Source organism: Hemiscyllium ocellatum, chromosome 11, assembly GCF_020745735.1.
Source record: "Hemiscyllium ocellatum isolate sHemOce1 chromosome 11, sHemOce1.pat.X.cur, whole genome shotgun sequence".
NCBI lineage: Eukaryota > Metazoa > Chordata > Chondrichthyes > Orectolobiformes > Hemiscylliidae > Hemiscyllium > Hemiscyllium ocellatum.
In genome coordinates this window covers 22,568,829-22,588,707 of record NC_083411.1, presented here as the reverse complement: position 1 = coordinate 22,588,707, position 19,879 = coordinate 22,568,829, and the positions used below count along the sequence as shown (strand labels likewise).

General features: G+C 43.0%; 1 protein-coding gene across 3 annotated transcripts in view; it reads right to left on the bottom strand.

The window, feature by feature from the left end:
- Positions 1-6,985: 6,985 nt before the first annotated feature.
- LOC132820129 (cytokine receptor common subunit gamma-like) overlaps positions 6,986-19,879 on the bottom strand; it is a 60,928-nt gene continuing 48,034 nt past the window's right edge. Inside the window, exons 7-9 of one of the 3 annotated variants that reach the window (XM_060832065.1) lie at positions 10,475-10,559; positions 8,396-8,646; positions 6,988-7,301 (exon numbers count right to left, since the gene is read on the bottom strand). In XM_060832065.1, the coding sequence (XP_060688048.1) occupies positions 7,283-7,301; positions 8,396-8,646; positions 10,475-10,559 (355 nt within the window). In that variant the 3' untranslated portion in view covers positions 6,988-7,282. Of the gene's footprint in view, positions 8,647-10,474; positions 10,560-19,879 lie in introns of all 3 variants that reach the window. The other 2 variants (XM_060832064.1, XM_060832063.1) reach the window with 2 other exon arrangements.

Genomic DNA, 19,879 nt, shown 5'->3' with positions numbered 1-19,879 from the left:
AACGTTATATCCCTGCTCCTTGGATGCTGCCTGATCTGCAACACATTTTCAGCTCTGATCTCCAGCATCTGCAGTCCTCACTTTCTCCTAGAAGATTTCAACATGTGTACAATCTCACTGTGCCATTTCCACATGTGTACAAACTCACTGAGCCATTTCAACTTGTGAACAAACTCACTAAGCCATTTCAACATGTATGCACACTCATTGAGCTATTTTCACAAACTCACTGAGGTATTTGCACATTTATACATACTCGTTGAGCCATTTCCACATGTGTACAAACTCCCTGAGCCATTTCCACATGTATAGAAACTCACTGACCAATTTCCACGTTTGTAAAAACTCACTGAGCTATTTCCACTAGTGTACAAACTCACTGAGGTATTTCCATGTGTCCGAACTCACTGATCCATTTCTACATGTATACAAACTGACTGTGCCATTTCCACACGTGTACAAGATCACTGAGCTATGTCAACATGTATACAAATTCACTGAGGCATTTCCACATGCATACAAACTCCCTGAGCTATTTCCACTTGTGTACAAAGTCACTGATATATTTCAACATGTATACAAACTCACTGAGCCATTTTCACATGTGCAAAATTCACTGAGACATTGCCACCTATGTATAAACTCACTGAGCTATGTCGATTTGTACAAACTCACTGATTCATTTCCACATGTATACAAACTCACTGAGCCATTTCCACGTGTACAAGATCACTGAGCTATGTCAACATGTATTAAAAATTCACTGAGCCATTTCCACATGCATACAAACTCCCTGAGCTATTTCCACTTGTGTACAAATCACTGATATATGTCAACATGTATACAAACTCACTGATTAATTTCCACATGTATACAAACTCACTGAGACATTTCCACATGTGTACAAACTCACTGAACCATTTCCACATGTATACAAATTCACTGAGGGAAAAACAATGACTGCAGATGTTGGAAACCAGATTCTGGATCAGTGGTGCTGGAACAGCTCAGCAGTTCAGGCAGCATCCAAAGTGCAGCGAAATCGACATTTTGGGCAAAAGCCCTTCATTTACTGATGAAGGGCTTTTGCCCGAAACGTCGTTTTTGCTGCACTTTGGATGGTGCCTGAACTGCTGTGCTCTTCCAGCACCACTGATCCAGATACAAACTCACTGAGCCATTTCCACATGTGTACAAACTCACTGAGCCATTCCAAGATGTTTGCAAATTCACCTAGACATGAATGGACCTAAGAAATTGACTTTTGACAGTTCAAAGTCAATCAAGAGAACTGAAAGAAAACACATACAATGAGATGTTAGCTATTGTGTGTGTTTTTATATGTTTGTTAAGTTCAGGAAATGATTCAGAAACATCTTCAGCAATAGGGTGGCATTAGCTTCCAGTTACTGTGGGCACTGAACTGATCTCATGGAATCAGATTAACTTTGAAATATCTGTCTTAGATGTAAGAAATAATACTGGTACAAAATTTCAAAACAAATAAACATTATAAACAAGAAGGCAGATCAAGCTGGCTCTTATTAGCTCAGCCCTTCACCACCCCCCTCCAACCCTCACTCACCACCACCCCTACCCCATCTGACATTACCAGCTTTATCAGTAATCTGGGGTTGAGGAATGATCAGCCATTGTGTTAGAGCATTGATGTGTGTGATGGGTATTCCCAATAAAATGGATGTAAGATTGCTCACTGAGCTTGATTAGCTTAGTGAACAAACTTACATCCAGAACGTCAATCTGAGCTACAAATCTTCTCAAAACTCGCTCCGAACAAAATGTTTATTAAAAAGCTCACAATCAGCTAAGATACTGTTGCACTTTGCACACTTATTCTCCATAAATTGAAGACTTACTAAAACAAAACTTACTTAAAGTGTATGAATGACTTCAAAAACTGATATACCATGAGGGAGGCATGGCAGAATTCAAAGGATGAATAAGTTCTGGTTGTAGCTCTTAGCTGCAACTCTAAGAGACAATATATGTCTTACCCAGTATTCCAGTAAGATCTGGTTGCCACCCATTTATTTTCAGGGAGAGGCAACAAATATTCTTATTCCTAATCATCAGGAATTTTGATGAAGGGTTTATGCCCGAAACATTGATTCTCCTGTTCCTCGGATGCTGCCTGACCTGCTGTGCTTTTCCAGCAACACACTCTCGACCCTGATCTCCAGCATCTGCAGTCCTCACTTTCTACTGGAAGGTAAAGAGAATGTGGCTGGCTGTCATGCAATTGCTATTAGATTAACGTTATTGTTGAAGTGGCTGTAAAATGCTTTGTGACTTTCTGAGGTAACGAGCGCGGACTGCATTATTTCATGTCTTTATTTTCTTTATGACAATTGCGGTTGTCAGGCAGCCATCTTGATCTAGGAAAGTGGGTAACCTAGGAAGACTCATAGCAGAGGTAACTAAATACCTAATCATTAGTAATCAGCAAGGGAAAATGCTTTTCCATTTTATGGCAACAAATCCTATAGTCCCTTTGATATTTGAAAATGCATATGGCCATTGGCAAAACGCAGTGCCCAGTAATGGATAGGACATGGTAGTAGATTCACAATGCTCTTTTTTTCTATGTCACAGTGAGATAGACCCTGATCTCATAAATGATTAGAAACAATTGATAAGTCCGTTAGTTCAGAATTGTCACCTATTCCATTATCTTTCCAATTTAGGCACATCAGCACATTTTGTCAACAGTACACCTGATTTTTTTTATCAAATTTTGCTTCTTGAACAGCTGAGGCATGCGGTCTAAGATAATGGAGGGTGAATAATGATACATAAAGGGATACTTCACATGTTTCAACTTGGCTGCCAGGTTAATGTGTGCTACCTGCTCAAATACCACCCCCTTCTGCTGTGCGGGATGTGGGTAGTGCCTGTATTTGTTCCCCATCCCTAGTTGCCCTTGAACTAATTGGTTGCCTAGAGGGCCGTTAACAGTCAGTCATATTTCTGTAGTCTGTAGTCTTGTGTAGGCCAGATATCTTTTCATAAATGGCTTTAGTGAGACAAATAAGTTTTTTTATGATGATGGTTGTATAGGTAACATTCAACTAGTTTTTTTATTTAATTCAAATTTTACCATCTGCAATGGTGGGATCCAAACCTGTGTTCCCCAGAACATCAGCCTGGGGTTCTGGATAAGGATGACAGATATTACCACTACACCATTGTTTTCCCTCTTACTTGAACTGTCCCTGGATATATTAAACAGTTGGCAAAATCAACTGGAGCAACGTCTTTTCACATTTACTTCACATTTTTTAACAATAGTTGTGTACGTGTGAATATGTGTGACGAGAAAATATACAATTTGGAAATTACCAACATATTTACTAGGATTGTACTCAGTCCTCTGTGACTTGTTAATGTATTCAGTTGGAAAGTCTGCTAAAAATAAATTATTTTACAATAGTTGCTTTCACAGAAATTGCTATTTATTTGTCTGTCATTTTTGATTTGATTTGATTTATTATCAACATATGTACCTATAGTGAAAAGTATTATATTGTGTGCTAACCAGGCAAATCATACCTTGTATAAGTACATTAGGAGAAGAGAACAAAATGCAAAATATAGTGTTATAGCTATGGAAAAGATGCCCTGAAAGATCAACTCTAATATATGAGCGATCCAGTTTATATGTCTGATAAAAGCAGGATGAAGCTGTTATTACATCTGTTGGTGTGTGTTTTCAAACTTTTATACCTTCTGCTTGACGGAAGAGGGTGGAAGAGATTATAACGGAGATGGGATGGGTCTTTGATTGTGTTGGCTGCTTTCCTGATGCAGCAGAAAGTATAGACAGACTCAATGAAAGGAAGACTGGTTTTCATACTGGACTAGGCTCTCATGATGGTCAACTCTCCACAATTTCTTGCAGTCTTGGGCAGACCAGTTTCCATGCCAAGCTGTGATGCATCCAGATAGGATAGCCTCTATAAAAGTTGGCAAGAATCACTGTGGACCTGCTGAATTTCCTTAGCTTTATCAGGAAGTAGAGGCATTGGTGTGCTTTCTTGACTGTAGCATCAACATAGATAGACCAGGACAGATCACTGGTGATATTTACTCCTAGGAACTTGAAGTTCTCAAATGCCTCCTCATCAGCACCATTGATGCAGATAGGGGCATGCCCTCCACTCTGCTTCCTGAAGTCGATGACCAACTCCTTCATTTTGCTGACATTGTGGGAGAGGTTGTTGTCCTTATACCATGCCACTAAGCTCTGTGTCACCTTTCTATACTCTATCTCATTGTTGTTTGAGATCTGACCCACTCTGGTGGTGTCATCAGCAAACTTTTAAATTGAGTTATGGCAGAATTTGGCCACACAGTTTTGCGTGTTAAAGGAGTATGGTAAGGGGTTGAGTACTCAGTCTTGCAGGGCACCTGAATTGAGGATTATTATGGAAGAGGTGTTGCTGCCTGTTCTTACTGATTGCTGCCTGTGGGTCAGGAATTTGAGGATCCAGTTGCATATGGGGGAGCAGAGTCCATGTTCTTGCTGGAATTATGGCACTGAAGGGAGGGTTAAAGTTAATAAATAAGTCTGTTGTCGGTGTCCTTGTTAGCCAGATGTTCCAGGGATGAGTGCAGGATCAGGGAGGTGGTATTTGCTGTGGATCTATTGTGAGAGTAGGCGAATTTCAGTGGATCAAGGCAATCTGGGTGGCTCAAGCTGATGTGTACCATTACTAACCTCTCAAAAAACTTCATTGCGATAGATGTCAGAGTCTCTGCGTCAGAGAAATTGAGCCCAATGGATCAGAGACCACAAATGAGGATTGTGGTGAAATTGACAAGCAGTTTACTTAAACAAAGCACTATCACGGAAGAGAAATTGATCAGGCTGACACAGAATTGATTCCCTGTACGGATGGCCAGAATGCTGTTCCCAGAAGAGAAGGTGCAGGCATGCTTTCCAGGGGTACAACACAAAAGTGATCATTGTAAAGCAGTTACAGTATAATGGTGAAAATTGTAAAGAGATTAAAACAAGAATAAACTGAATGAAAGTTAATCAAACGTCTGGCAGTAGCAATTCATTTGTAATTGGCACAGGAGATTCCAGCCATCTCCGTGAGTGGGTGAGAATGTCTCCTCGAGGATTTTGAATTGTATTTCCCGTCCACGCGAATATGTGTAAATGTCCCTTCACCTGGCATTCAGGTGTGTCCATTGTGTTCTTCCTGCGAGCGAAATCTTCCAGATCTCTTAGTCTGCCTCTGTTTGTGCGTTATTGGTTTCAATGGGAAACGAGCCTGCCCTTAGGGTGTTGGGTTTGCAATATTAATCTGGGCTGGGAGCTAATTGTGAAAGCTGTTTTAGCAAGTGTATTCTCTGGTCTGGGAATAGCTTGGCCATGTCTGGTTTCTATGTGAGACTGTTTGGCCATGACTGGGGCACTCTGGGTAGTTTCTGTATGTGTTGGCAGGCTTGATTTCTGTGTTTTGCAGGCCACTTTCTAGGTTTTTTTTTGTGTGGCTATGCTGTGGGTGAGCAGAGTGGCAGACCTTTTTCCTACACTCTGGGACCCATCATTAAGGCATGTTATCTGAACTTTCTTTGGCATTGGGATGATAGTAATCTTCTTGAACCAGATGTGAACCTCACATCATAGTAAGGAGAGGTTAAAGATGTCTGCAAATATTCCTGCTGATCCACACAGGATCTGCATGCATGTTCAGAGACTCCAGCCTGGCCAATCATTTTCCATGGGTTCACTATCAAGAAGGCCACTCTGATGTCTGTGTTGACAACCATGGGTACAGGTGCACCCAGGGCTGTCTGGGCAGGTGACAATGTTTCACTAACCTTCTGTTCAAAACTAGAAATAAATGCATTGAGCTCACTGGGGAGGGATGCATTGTTGTCAGTAATTCTACTCAACTTCACTTTGTAGCCTGATACGTCATGTCAACCTTGCCACAGTCAACATGTATTTGTGTGGTTAGTCTGGGACTCTAGTCTGACATTGTCTCTTGGGGTCCTTGATGGCTTTGTGAAGGTCGAACCTAGGTTTGCTCTCCAGGTCAGTGTCATCCGACCTGAACGCCTCAGACCTGGACTTCAGTAGGAAGTGAATCTTCCAGTTCATCAAAGGTTTCTGTTTGGGGAACACTTGTTTTAATGTTTTTGGCATGTAGTCCTCTACACACTTGCTGATGAAGTCTGTGTTGGTAGTGGCATACTCATTTAGGCTGACCACTGAGTTCTTGAATATGGACCAGTCCACTGACTCCAAGCAGTCACATAGGAGCCCATTGTCCATTACCTCAGACCAGCAATGTACAACTTTCTGTATCAGATCCTCATGCTTCAGTTTCTGCTTCTAAGCTGGGAGAAGGAACACAGACATTTGGTCTGATTTACCAAAATAAGGGTCAGGAATGGAGCGGTAAGGGTCTTTGATGATTTTATAGCAATGGTCCTGGGTGTTTGGGCCTTTAGTGAGACATTCTTGAAGTTGGCTTGGTCGAAGTCACCAGCTATGATGAACAAAGCCTTGGGATATTCAGTCTCAAGGCTATTTGTAGCTTTCCTAATGAAGCCCTCCTGATGAAGGGTTTATGCCCGAAACGTTGAATTTCTTATTCCTTGGATGCTGCCTAACCTGCTGTGCTTTAACCAGCAACACATTTGCGGCTATTTGTAGCTGTGCATATTTCACTTCCACATACAGTGAGATGTAAACTGCTGTCAGGAGATCAGAAGTAAACTCCAATGGCAGGTAGTAGGGACCTAATACCAGAACTCATCAGAGTTCTGGGCATCAGAACTCATGGTTACAAAGCTATTCTCAAAATCAATGAAAATAAAAGCAGTGAGAGATGTAAAATGGGCTGCTGACTTGCTTTGTCCTGTTTGGCACAATTCCATAAAAACTCTACAGCATTGCATTTGAAACTTGGACATTGAGAAAGCGAAACACACATTTTGTTGAGTTTAAGTAATGGTTTATACATTTAAAACATTCCTGAAATATTTCGTAATTCTAGTCCCATACTTCAAAAGCATGCACATGGCTTTAAAGGTAAGCTGTTGACAGAATAATAAAAATGTAAAGCATTTGCTAATTAATCATCAAATTGCGAGTTAAAAATGTGCAACAGCCTGGTACAAGTCACTTTTGGCATCACTGAACAATAACAATCAAATGCTCCCGTGTTACAATGTTCAGGCTGCTGCCGGCTCTCTCTCTCTCTCTCTGCCTCTGGTTACTTCTTGCTCACTGCTATGCTCCTCAGCCAGACTTGGTGATGCTATAGCTTCAACATAATATGGAACAAAGAAGGCAAAAACAAAAACAGAAATACCTTCAGATCAGTCTCATATGTGTATTACACAAGAATAGCAAAAATATACATAAGTTGTGTTAAGATCATCACACATCCCATAGATCATACAAAATGATTGTACTTAGTTCTTTTATATTTTCTTACAGCTGAAGACATCACAACTTATGGGACATGATGCATCATTGAAGAACTCTTATTATTTGCTATTTTGCAATATAATCCATCATAGTCTTGATTTCAGTATTATTATACCAGGACAGGTCAAATGCAGTTTTGAAAAGTCCACTTCTACATTCTTATTAAATATTTTGTCTAATCTATAGTTACACAAAATAGCAGTGTTTTGAAGCCAAATGTCTAAATGCCCAAATGGAAGATTTCAGCAAGTAATGGGAGCGACAGTTAACATTGACAGCTAAGCAGTTGACTCTCAGTCTCTAATCGATCATTAAATTAACTGGATGGGGAATGAGGAGAGGCTTCAATTTCCAACTATTACACCCTAAGACAACTACTCCTCTCCAGCCACATCTCACTGAGAAATCAAACTTGAAATAAGGATTTATATGTAAGGCAAAAGTAGAGCAGAATATTATGGAGTCTGGAAGACTGAAATAAATACTGAAAGTGATGCAGACATTCAATAGGTCAGACAGCAGCTGTGGAGAGTCAAATAAAGCTAAAAGATATCAAATTGAAATGTTAACTTTTTCCCTTGCCCAGTTTTCTACATATGCTTGAAAGACTTAAAAAAATACAAGTTTGCAATGAAACTGAAATATAAACAAAAATATCAGAAAAGCTCAAGAAGTGATTCACTTATGAAACAGAAAGGGGAGTATTTTTAATTCGTATCCTGACAGAGTAGTTGTAGTTTCATTTTGGTTTCTCTGTGGAGATTGTTGTGAGGTGTAACATTTTGGGTATTTTATTCCTGAAAGACCTATGGAATTGGTTAGGATTATGTGCCACTATTATTGAATTTTCTTCAGTGTCACACAGGCTTGCAATATGGCAAATGTTAGACTCTGACATAGATGTTTTCATTAATGGCGTACCTACTGCTCTCTACAAAAACGGCAATATCAGAAAACAGCATTGCAGGAGAGGTGCTTTTTGGTTGAATCTCTCCCTTCGTAGCAAGAATAGGAAGTTTTCCTGGGATCTGTGTCATTCCACTTTGCTCATATGACCCTCCATGGACACCGCTCTGGGAAGGATTGACTGGTGACTCGGTCACAATACACACATTCTCATGGTAGGTTGATTTGAAACCTTCCAATGCATCCTTTGGGACACCAAGCCAGTCCTGTAAAAAAAAGACCATTAACCATTTGTCTACTTCCTATTGGTTTGCCACGCTAACTATACTAATAGGGCATTGTAATACACTTCTCGCACTCACTCAGAATATTGAACATCCACCCGTTTTCATTATGGTGCTGCTATTGCTAATGCATTCCTGGCCTAATTGTTTAAGTAATCGTTTACCGTCAGGTTTAAATTCCTTCTCTTCCTAGGTCATGCATCTTAGAAGGCAGCCTTGCAAATCTAATAATTGTAACGAGGTCAGCCAGGCGCACCTTGGAATATGAGTTCCCTGATTGGGGCTGTTAATCTGCTTCAATCAGGGAACCCTGACTGACAGGTAAGAACAGGAGTGACAGACATCTTGTTCACTCTGAGAGTTAGCTCTGAGGGAGTTGGGTGAGTGCCTTGTTCACTTTGAGACCTGGCTTTGAGGGAGCTGGATCAGTGTCTCGTTCGTTCTGAGAGCTGGCTCTGAGGGAGCTGGGTGAGTGTCTTGTTCACTCTGAGGGCTGTCTCTGAGGGAGCTGGATCAGTGTCAAGGACTTTTCGCCTGCAAATTAAAGGTGACGTGGTGGTGGGATATCAGCTTCAGTGGAGCTATTTCAGCAACCTTACTCTGAGGCTTCTGTTCTATTGTTCTCAAACAGCTGTTAGAATATGTAGGAGAGGGATATCCTCTTTTAGTTTTTTCCCCATTAGTGGAGAATTGCTTGCACTCACAACAAGGTAAGTGAGACCCTTGGTCTTGGGTAGATATAGTACCTGCAGCAGGTACTGCCTACCTGGTGGTATGCTGAGCCTCAAACCATGGCCAACCTGCAGCTATCAGTGGACAGGATTTCCGCTTCTCCAGGTCCTTGATCCTGAGGAAGGGCCACCGCTGCCCAGCTCAGTGCTGGCATTTAACTCTCCCGTCTTCCTGAGAAAAATGCTTGCTTTCCAGCTGGCAGGTGGCAACTCCACCACCTCCATCAAACACTGCCCCTTGTGTGTGAGCACAGGAGGCGAACTGCCTTCTTAAAACGCTGGAGTCCATGTGCGGTAGGTTGACCCACACTGCCCTTAGTGGAGGAATCCCAAATGTTTGACCCAGCGACTGTGAAGGAATAGCCATACATTTCCAAGTCTGGATGGTGAATAGATGGCAGGGAAATTTGCAAGTGGTGGTCTTCCAATGTATTTGCTGCCCTTGTCTTTCATGATGGAAGTGGTGTTTGTAATAATTTACAAAAGACAGTACTCTTGTTAAATACAAAAACCTGGGACTTGCTTTTTGTTAATTGAGTCTAAAAAGGGTGGGGAATTTGAAAATTTTGTGAAATTTGATAAAATCTTTAACTTTTATGACATATCTGGGATAGCAGGATTTATTTTTCAATGCACTATCCTAGGGAGTTGTGACATATTACAACAGTGATCATATTTGAGAAAAAAAATCATTTCATATAAAATGCTTAGTGGTGATTTGAGGTGATGGAAAATACAAAGCAAATTAAAGCTCTTTGTTTTTTTCTTTCAACATTCCCTCTCAACTTTAACCTGCTCCTGTAGCTTCCATCTGTTGACTACAAACACAGCAATCTCCCAGATCTGACATCCACAACTCATGCAATCCAGTTACTGTAACCCCTTTAAAGCATTGAACAATCCTTGACCCCAGTTCTCTGTCAATGCCATTGTCTAGAAGGCTGTGTTTGAGGCTGAGATGGTTGTTCCACGGATATATCCTCCCTCCTGTCTTTGATAGCTACATCCCCAGAGATCATTGGAATGCAAGGAATTTGCTTCAAAAATATCAAAGTGTTTTTTTCTTTCTTTTTCTTTACCTGAAAGTTGCCATTGTGATTGTTGAACAAAGGATCAAAACTTCTGCCTGGATTTGGTATTTTTGGGATGATTATCACCTTCAACCTGCAAAACAAAAGTCAAAGGGCTAGACCTTGATTTAAATAGAAAACTAAGCAAGATATGTGGGTGAATCTTGTGCTGACTTAAATCGTGATTTCTGGGAAATGTCCTTGCTTCATTGTGATTTATCACTTTACATTCAATAGGCCAGTGATAACAATTGGGGATACTGATGAATTCTTCTACATCTGCTTCAATGCGAATCTGAATTTTGGAATACCGTGTTCAATTCTAGTCTCTCTGTTATAGGAAAAATGTTATTAAACTTGGTACAGAAAAGATTTACGAGGACGTTGCCAGGCTGGAGGTTATGAGTTAAAGGGAGAGGCGGAAAAGGCTGGGGCTATTGACCTTGGAACATCGGAGATTGAGGGCTGACCTTCTAAAAATTTATAAAATCATGACGGGCATGGATAGGGTGTATAGCCAAACTATTTTACCCAGGGTAGGGGAATCCTAAACTAGGGGCAGAGGTTTAAGATGAGAGGGGCAAGATACAAAGGGACCTAAAGGGCAATTTTTTCATGCAGACGGTGATATGTGTATGGAATGGGCTATCAGAGGAAGTGGTACAGGCTGGTATAAATACAACATTTACAAAACATCTGGATGGGTACGTGAATATGAAATGCTTAGAGTGATATAGGCCAAAAGCTGGCAAAATGAACCTAGATTAATTTAGAATATCTGGTCAGCATGAGTTGGACTTAACGACCTGTTTCCATGTTATACAACTCTTTGACTCTATGAATCTTCAATATATCAACACAGATACAAAAGGTATTGTTGAACAATGGTGAAGGAGTTATTGAGTTTAAAGGAGTGATAAAGATGTCCTTGAAAGCCAAAAATAGTTCACAAGAATCAAAAAGAAATTTCTATATTTCATATATATATATATATATATATATATATAAATATATGTATTATATATATAAATTTTTTTGAGCCCTGCCTCTGGTGTTTTTGAAGTCTGAACCATTAGACCAGTGGAAGAATGAAGTGAATATGTGAGGCTAGTTAATTATATAAACTAAAATAAGGTGTGGGTATTTATTATGTAAGCACATATAAAGGGAAATGTATGGATGCTGGAATGGAGAGAAGGATTAGGAAGTAATTATTTATAATTTTCACCTTCTGAATAAATCTAAATTGAGTAAAAATTGACTTCTGGTCTCTTCCTTCCTTACATGGTTGTTAGAGGTTCAATGGAGGTGAATGATGAACCAAAAGACCAATGGAAGCTTGAAGGGAGGGGGAGCAGGCACAAGGGACAATGTAACATCAAAGTGCCTGTCCTGATGTTTCTCTTGGATGTGTTTTCCTTGATGCAGAGGAAGACGAGGAGGACCTTACGATTGAGCTGTATAAAATTATAAAGGACACAGATAGCGTAGACTGGAAGGAACCTTTCCCCTTAATGGAGGGATCAATGACCAAGGGCATAGATTTAAGATAAGAGACACGGGGCTCAGAGAGTGTCAGAGGAAGTCATGTTTCACCTAGAGAGTGGTGGCAATTTGGAACTTGCTGCTTGTAGAGGAGAAACCCTCATAACAGGTAATAAGAGGTATTTACATATCCACTTGTGATGCCAAGGCATACAAGGATAAGTGCTGGAAAGTTGGAACAAAATAATTGGGTGCTTCATTTTGATTGGTGCAGATCCAATGGACCATTTTATGTAGACCTCTATAATGGTGTGATAGTAGCAAAGGATGATTGTCTAAGGATGATGTTTGAAAACATTGACCATTCACATGCTAAGAATATTGATGAAGTCAATCAATCTGAAGAATTGTACCAGTCACAAGAAGCTTTAGTCACATGCCATATGTATTACTGATGGATCCATTTAACTTTGCAGTGTTATAGAATGATTGTACATCAACAGTGTGTAGAACAGATGAGCGAAAACAATATCCAGATTGACTCTATAAGATCATGGCTTATGTAAGTTCTACTTATTTTAAGTTCTGGGAACAATAACACAGTGTGGTCATTAAAAAGAGTAATGATTCCACACAAAGTAGCATAAGTAAGCCACTTTATTACTGCAGGTGTCATTTCCATTTTAAAAAAAGCACCGTGAAACTGGATATAGAATATTAAAAAAATGGTTTTGGAAGGTTGGTAGATCTGTAATTTACCCAAGCACGAAACAAATCTAATGTTTCTAATCAGAAATTTGGAGAATATTAACAGCATCAGGTGATCAGGTGAGAATAAAAATCAGAGTCTTAAAGCTGCACAACTCCTGTCAAAGATTAAAGTTTGCTAAAGGATTTATGGATAATGATAGCTGGCTCATTGTAAGGATGAGCGCAAAATGTGAAGTCTGTAAAAAGTAGCACAGTTGTATTGTAAGCTTTCCATTAGCATGTGATTAAGATGAGGTAGTTATTATGTATGTACTGTCCCTTCAAACGAGCATATCACCTAGAGTTACATATCCAGTTTCCTTTTCATGTCTCAATTAATCCTCCTCACCACACTCAGGCAGTGTATTCCAGATCGTAACCTACTTAGAAATGACTTTTCCTCACACAGTCACATCTGAGGTTGTTCTAGCAGTTTTTGTAGTGTTGTCACAGCTAAAAATGGGAAATATTATCCTTCAGCTTAGGAAGCTAAGAGAATAAAAAGAGGCTATTGAAAATACTCTGGTGAAACACTGGCCATTGTGGAGGCAGAGAATAAGGAATTCTAGTTATCTAACATTTTCAGTGATTTTCTATAGAAGGGTGTATAAAGACAATATTCCCACTGAATATTGTGTAGATGATTATTCCTAATGGGATAATGCACATACTGTAAAACCTGTGTGAGGAATGATTAGATATTGCTTTGCTGACTTTAAACAATTGATGGAAAGAAAGGGTATCTCTAAAATTACATGGGACATTCATGTCATCAACTATTAAAGATCCTAGTAGACGGGACATCTCAAGATGTAATGTTTTGTATGGAATTTGGAGTTTTTGATTTGATTTGTTTTTGAAATTTTGGCTGTACATTTGAGCTCTAACTTTTATTTAATGATAAAAAAAGGGAATCTGTTAATTGCACATTAGCTGTATATAATTAGCTTCACATTAAGTGAAGGCATGAACTGGGGATTCATTTATGCCCCTGTTAAGAAAAATGAACTGAAACGGTGGTTATTCAGTGAGAAGGTACACGTTTGCTATCATAGAATCATTGAGTCATACACCACAAAGGAGATGCTTTGGCCCATTGACCCATCTACACTACTGCCACTCTCCAGTACTTTGCCAACAACCTTAAACGTTATGAAATTTCAAGGGCTTATCCAAGCCCTTTTAAAGGTTGTGAGGTTTTCTGCCACTACCACCATCCCAGGCAATGCATTCTAGATCCCCAACAGCCTCTGAGTGAAAATTATTTCCTCAAATCCCCTCTAAAACCCCTTAACATTATGCTTTGTGATGGATTCTTTGACTAGGGAGACCAACCGCTTCTTAGTAGAGGTGCACCCTGACCACACACCTCATTATCTTCCATCTAAGCCTTCTTTGTTCAAAAGAAAACAAACTGAGCTTATTCATCCTCCCTTCATCGCTAAGATGCTCCCTCCCAAGCAGCAACTTGATGAATCTTCTCTGCACCACTATCCAATGCAATTATGTCCTTCCTGAAGTGAGGCGACATAAATGCACACAGTACACCAAATGTGGTTAACCAAAGTTTTATACAACTCCAAAACTATCTCCTTGCTCCTATAATCCTGCCATGATAGATGAAGGTAAGCATCCTGTATGCCTTCTTAAACCCCTTATTAACCTGGTGTTACCTTCAGAGATCTGTGAACAAGCACCCCAAGATTCCTCTTTTCTTCTGAGCTTCTTACTGTCTTGCCATTCATTGTGTACTCCCTTGTCTTGTTACTTCTTCTAAACTGTACCATCTCACACCATGGGTGGCATGGTGGCACAGTGGTTAGCACTGCTGCCTCACAGCGCCAGAGACCTGGGCTCAATTCCCGCCTCAGGCGACTCTCTGTGTGGAGTTTGCACATTCTCCCCGTGTCTGCGTGGGTTTCCTCCGGGTGCTCCAGTTTCCTCCCACAATCCAAAATATGTGCAGATTAGGTGAATTGGCCATGCTAAATTGCCCATAGTGTTAAGCCAATTTTTTACGGCTAAATTGCCCGTAGTGTTAAGTGAAGGGGTAAATGTAGGGGGATGGGCTTGGGTGGGTTGCGCTTCGGCGGGTCTGTGTGGATTCGTTGCGCCGAAGGGCCTGTTTCCACACTGTAAGTAAACTAGATAAACTAAATTCCAACTTCCACTAATCTACCATATGACCAATCTGTGTATTACTTCCTGTAATCTAAGACCTTCTTCCTCACAGTCAACAACCTCGTCAGTCTTTGTGCTATCTGCAAACTGACTTATCCCCCACACATTCTCCTCTATACCATTTATGATATCACAAACAATAAGGGATTCAATACTAATCCCTGAGGTATACCACTGAATAACAATCTCCATTCACACAAACAGCCTTCTACCACTACCCTTTGTCTCCTACTACGAAGCCAATTTTGGATCCAACTTGCCAGATTACCCTGGATCCCATGTGTTCTTACATTTTCTATCAGTCTTCCATGTTGGACCTTGCTAAAGGCTTTGCTGAAATCCATATAAACCTCATCACTACCTGCACTACCCTCATCAGCAGATCACCTCCTCAAAAATCTCTTCCAAATTTATCTGGCATGACTTGCTGCTGACAAAGCATTGCTGACTATTTCTGAGGGAAAAGAGCTTAAAAATGTGTTGCTGGAAAAGCGCAGCAGGTCAGGCAGCATCAAAAGAACAGGAGAATCAACATTTCGGGCATAAGCCCTTCTTCAGGAATGAGGAGGGTATGCCAAGCAGGCTAAGATAAAAGGTAGGGAGGAGGGACTTAGAGGAGGGGCGTTGGGAATATGATAGGTGGAAGGAGGTTCAGGTGAGGGTGATAGGCCAGAGAGAGAGGATGGGGGCGGAGAGATTAGATTAGATTAGACTTACAGTGTGGAAACAGGCCCTTCGGCCCAACAAGTCCACACCGACCCGCCGAAGCGCAACCCACCCATACCTTTACATTTACCCCTTACCTAACACTACGGGCAATTTAGCATGGCCAATTCACCTGACCCGCACATCTTTGTGACTGTGGGAGGAAACCGGAGCACCCGGAGGAAACCCACGCAGACACGGGGAGAACGTGCAAACTCCACACAGTCAGTCGCCTGAGTCGGGAATTGAACCCAGGTCTCTGGTGCTGTGAGGCAGCAGTGCTAATCACTGTGCCACCGTGCCGTCCTAAGGTCAGGAAGAAGATTACAGGTCAAGACAGCGGTGCTGTGTTTGAGGGTTGGGACTGAGAAAAGGTGGGAGGAGGGGAAATGAGAAAGCTGGAGAAATCTGCATTCATCCCTTGTGGTTGGAGGGTTCCTAGGCGGAAGATGAGGCGCTCTTCCTCCAGGCATCATGTTGCCATGGTGTGGCGATGGAGGAAGCCAAGGACCTGCCTGTCCTTGGCGGACTGGGAGGGGGAGTTAAAGTGTTCAGCCACGGGGTGGTTGGGTTGGTTGGTCCGGGTGTCCCAGAGATGTTCTCTGAAACGTTCTGCAAGTAGGCGGCCTGTCTCCCCAATGTATAGGAGGCCACATCAGGTGCAGCGGGTGCAGTAAATGATGTGTGTGGAGGTGCAGGTGAATTTGTGGCGGATATGGAAAGATCCCTTGGGGCCTTGGAGGGAAGTGAGGGGGGAGGTGTGGGCACAAGTTTTGCATTTCTTACGGTTGCAGGGGAAGGTGCCGCGATTGGAGGTTGGGTTGGTGGGGTGTGTGGATCTGATGAGGGAGTCGCGGAGGGAATGGTCTTTCCGGAATGCTAATAGGGGTGGGGAGGGAAATATATCCCTGTTGGTGGGGTCTGTTTGGAGGTGGCACAAATAACGAAGGATGATACGATGTGTCTGGAGGTTGATGGGGTGGTAGGTGAGGACCAGTGGGGTTCTGTCCTGGTGGCGATTGGAGGGGCTGGGTTCAAGGGTGAAGGAGCGGGAAGTGGAGGAGATGCGGTGGAGAGCATCGTCAACACGTCTGAGGGGAAATTGCGGTCTTTGAAGAAGGAGGCCATCTGGGTTGTTCAGAATTGGAATTGGTCTTCCTGGGACAGATGCGGCAAAGGCGAAGGAATTGGGAATATGGGATGGCGTTTTTACAGGGGGCAGGGTGGGAGGAGGTGTATTCTAGGTTGCTGTGGGAGTCAGTCAGTTTATAGTAAACGTCCATATTGAGTTGGTCATCCGAGATAGAAATGGAGAGGTCTAGGAAGGGGAGGGAGGAGTCTGAGACGGTCCAGGTAAATTTGAGGTCGGGGTGGAAGGTGTTTGTAAAGTGGATAAACTGTTTAACCTCCTCGTGGGAGCACGAGGTAGCGCTGATACAGTCATCGATGTAGCGGAGGAAAAGGTGGGGTATTGTGCTGGTGTAGGTGTGGAAGATGGTCTGTTCCACATATCCAATGAAGAGACAGGCAAAGCTGGGGCCCATGCTGGTGCCCATGGCTACTCTTTTGGTTTGGAAGAAGTGGGAGGATTGGAAAGAGAAGTTGTTCAGAGTGAGGACCAGTTCAGTCAGTCGAAAGAGGGTGTCAGTGGAAGGGTACTGGTTGGTTCGGCGGGAAAGGAAGATGCGAAGGGCTTTGAGGCTTTCGTGATGGGGGATGGAGGTGTACAGGGACTGGATGTCCATGGTGAAGATAAGGCATTGGTTGCCGGGAAAGCGAAAATCATGGAGGAGGTGGAGGGCGTGGGTGATGTCCCGAACGTAGGTGGGGAGTTCTTGGACTAAGGGGGACAGGACCATGTCAAGGCATGCAGAAATGAGTTCGGTGGGGCAGGAGCAGGCTGAGACAATGGGTCGCCCCGAGCAGTCTGGTTTGTGGATTTTGGGCAGGAGGTAGAAACGGGCGGTGCGTGGTTGAGGGACTATGAGGTTGGAGGCGATGGATGGGAGATCCCCTGAGGTGATGAGGTTATGGATGGTCTGGGAGATGATGGTTTGGTGGTGGGAGGTGGGGTCATGGTCAAGGGGGCAGTAGGAGGAGGTATCCGCGAGGGTGCAGTAGGAGGGCTGCATGTTGCGAGGGTGAGAGGTTGGAGTGGGTGAGAGGGGTGGACAGGTTGAGGCGGTCAATGTCGCAGCGGCAGTTGGCTATGAAGAGTTGAGGCCAGCATGGGGTGTCCAGGTGGATGGGTGTGTTGGAGGCGGGAGAAGGGGTTGTCAGAGGGTGGGCAGGAGTCCTGATTGAAGAAGTAGGCGCGGAGATGAAGCCGGCGGAAGAAATGCTTGATGTCTCACCGCGTGTTGAATTCGTTAATCCGGGACCGTGGGGGGATGAAGGTGAGGCATCTGCTGAGGACTAATCTTTCATCCTCAGAGAGGGGGTGGTCTGGAGGGAGGGTGAAAACACAGCAGGGCTGGGAGCTAGGACCTGGTGTGGGACTGGAGCTGGGAGTGAGGGCGGGGTTAGGTGTGGGGGCAGGGTTAGGCATGGGGGCGGGGATCGGCGGGGGGCGGAGATGCATGCGACGTGGTCGTTGTGCAGGCGAGTGACGTCAATGGAGGCGGAAGTAGATGCGGCAACGGTAACTACCTTGCCTCTCCAAGTGAAAAATTGATTCTCTCCTTCAGAATATTCTTCAATAGTTTCCCTACCACTGATGTGAGACTCACTGATCTGTAATTCACTGGTTTATCTCTACCAGCCTTCTTGAAAAGTGGAACCACACTAGTCGTCCTCCTCCTGACACCTCTACTGTGATGAAAGAGGAATTAAACATTTAGGTCGGAGCCCTGTAATTACTTCTCTTGCCCTGCTCCCACAAAGCATCATGGGACACAACTCATCTGGACTCGGGGGGTGTGTCAACTTTTAAACCCGTCAAAACCCCTAATATCTCCTCACTTCCAATGTCAATCTGCTCACACACCTCACAGTCCATGTTGCCAAAATCTGTACCCACATCCTGTTTCTCCAGAGTGAAGACAGTTGTGAAACATTCTTTTAACTCCCTGTCACTATTCTTGAGTTCCATGCACAGATTGCCCTCTTAGGTCTTCCTCTATATCGGAGAGACAAAACGCCGACTGGGTGATCGCCTTGCTGAACACCTCCTGTCTGTACGCAATCAGGTCCCGGACCTTCCTGTGCCTTGCCACTTCAACACACAATCCTGCTCCCATGCCCACATGTCTGTCATTGACCTGCTGAATGTTCCAGTGAAGCTCAACGCAAACTGGAGGAACAGCATCTCATAGAACATAGAACATAGAAGGATACAGCGCAGTACAGGCCCTTCGGCCCTCGATGTTGCGCCGACCGAATCCTACCTAACCTATAATAGCCCAATAACTTCCAAATGCCTATCCAATGCCCGCTTAAATGACCATAAAGAAGGAGAGTTCACCACTGATACGGGCAGGGCATTCCATGAACTCACAACCCGCTGTGTGAAGAATCTACCCCTAACATCTGTCCTATACCTACCACCCCTTAGTTTAAAGCTATGTCCCCTAGTAACACCTGCCTCCATTAGCGGTAAAAGGTTCTTAGTATCTACCCTATCTAAACCCCTAATCATCTTATACACTTCTATCAGATCTCCCCTAAACCTTCTCTTCTCCAATGAGAACAGCCCCAAGTGCCTCAGCCTTTCCTCATAAGATTTTCCTACCATTCCAGGCAACATCCTGGTAAACCTCCTCTGCACTCGTTCTAAAGCTTCCACATCCTTCCTATAGTATGGCGACCAAAACTGCACACAATACTCCAGATGAGGCCTCACCAGAGTCTTATACAACTGCAACATGACCTCAGGACTCCGGAACTCAATTCCTCTGCCAATAAAGCCCAGTACACCATATGCCTTCCTCACAGCACTATTTACCTGGGTGGCAACTTTCAGAGATCTGTGTACATGGACACCAAGATCCCTCTGCTCATCCACACTACCAAGTAGCCTACCATTAGCCCAGTAATCCATCATCTTGTTATTCCTACCAAAGTGAACGACTTCGCACTTAGCTACATTGAATTCCATTTGCCACATTTCCGCCCAGCTCTGCAACTTATCTATATCCCGCTGTAACCTACCACTTCCTTCCTCACTATCCACAACTCCACCGACTTTTGTGTCATCCGCAAACTTGCTTACCCAGCTTTCAAGTCCTTCCTCTAGATCATTTATAAAGATAACAAAAAGCAATGGTCCCAAAACAGATCCTTGTGGTACACCGC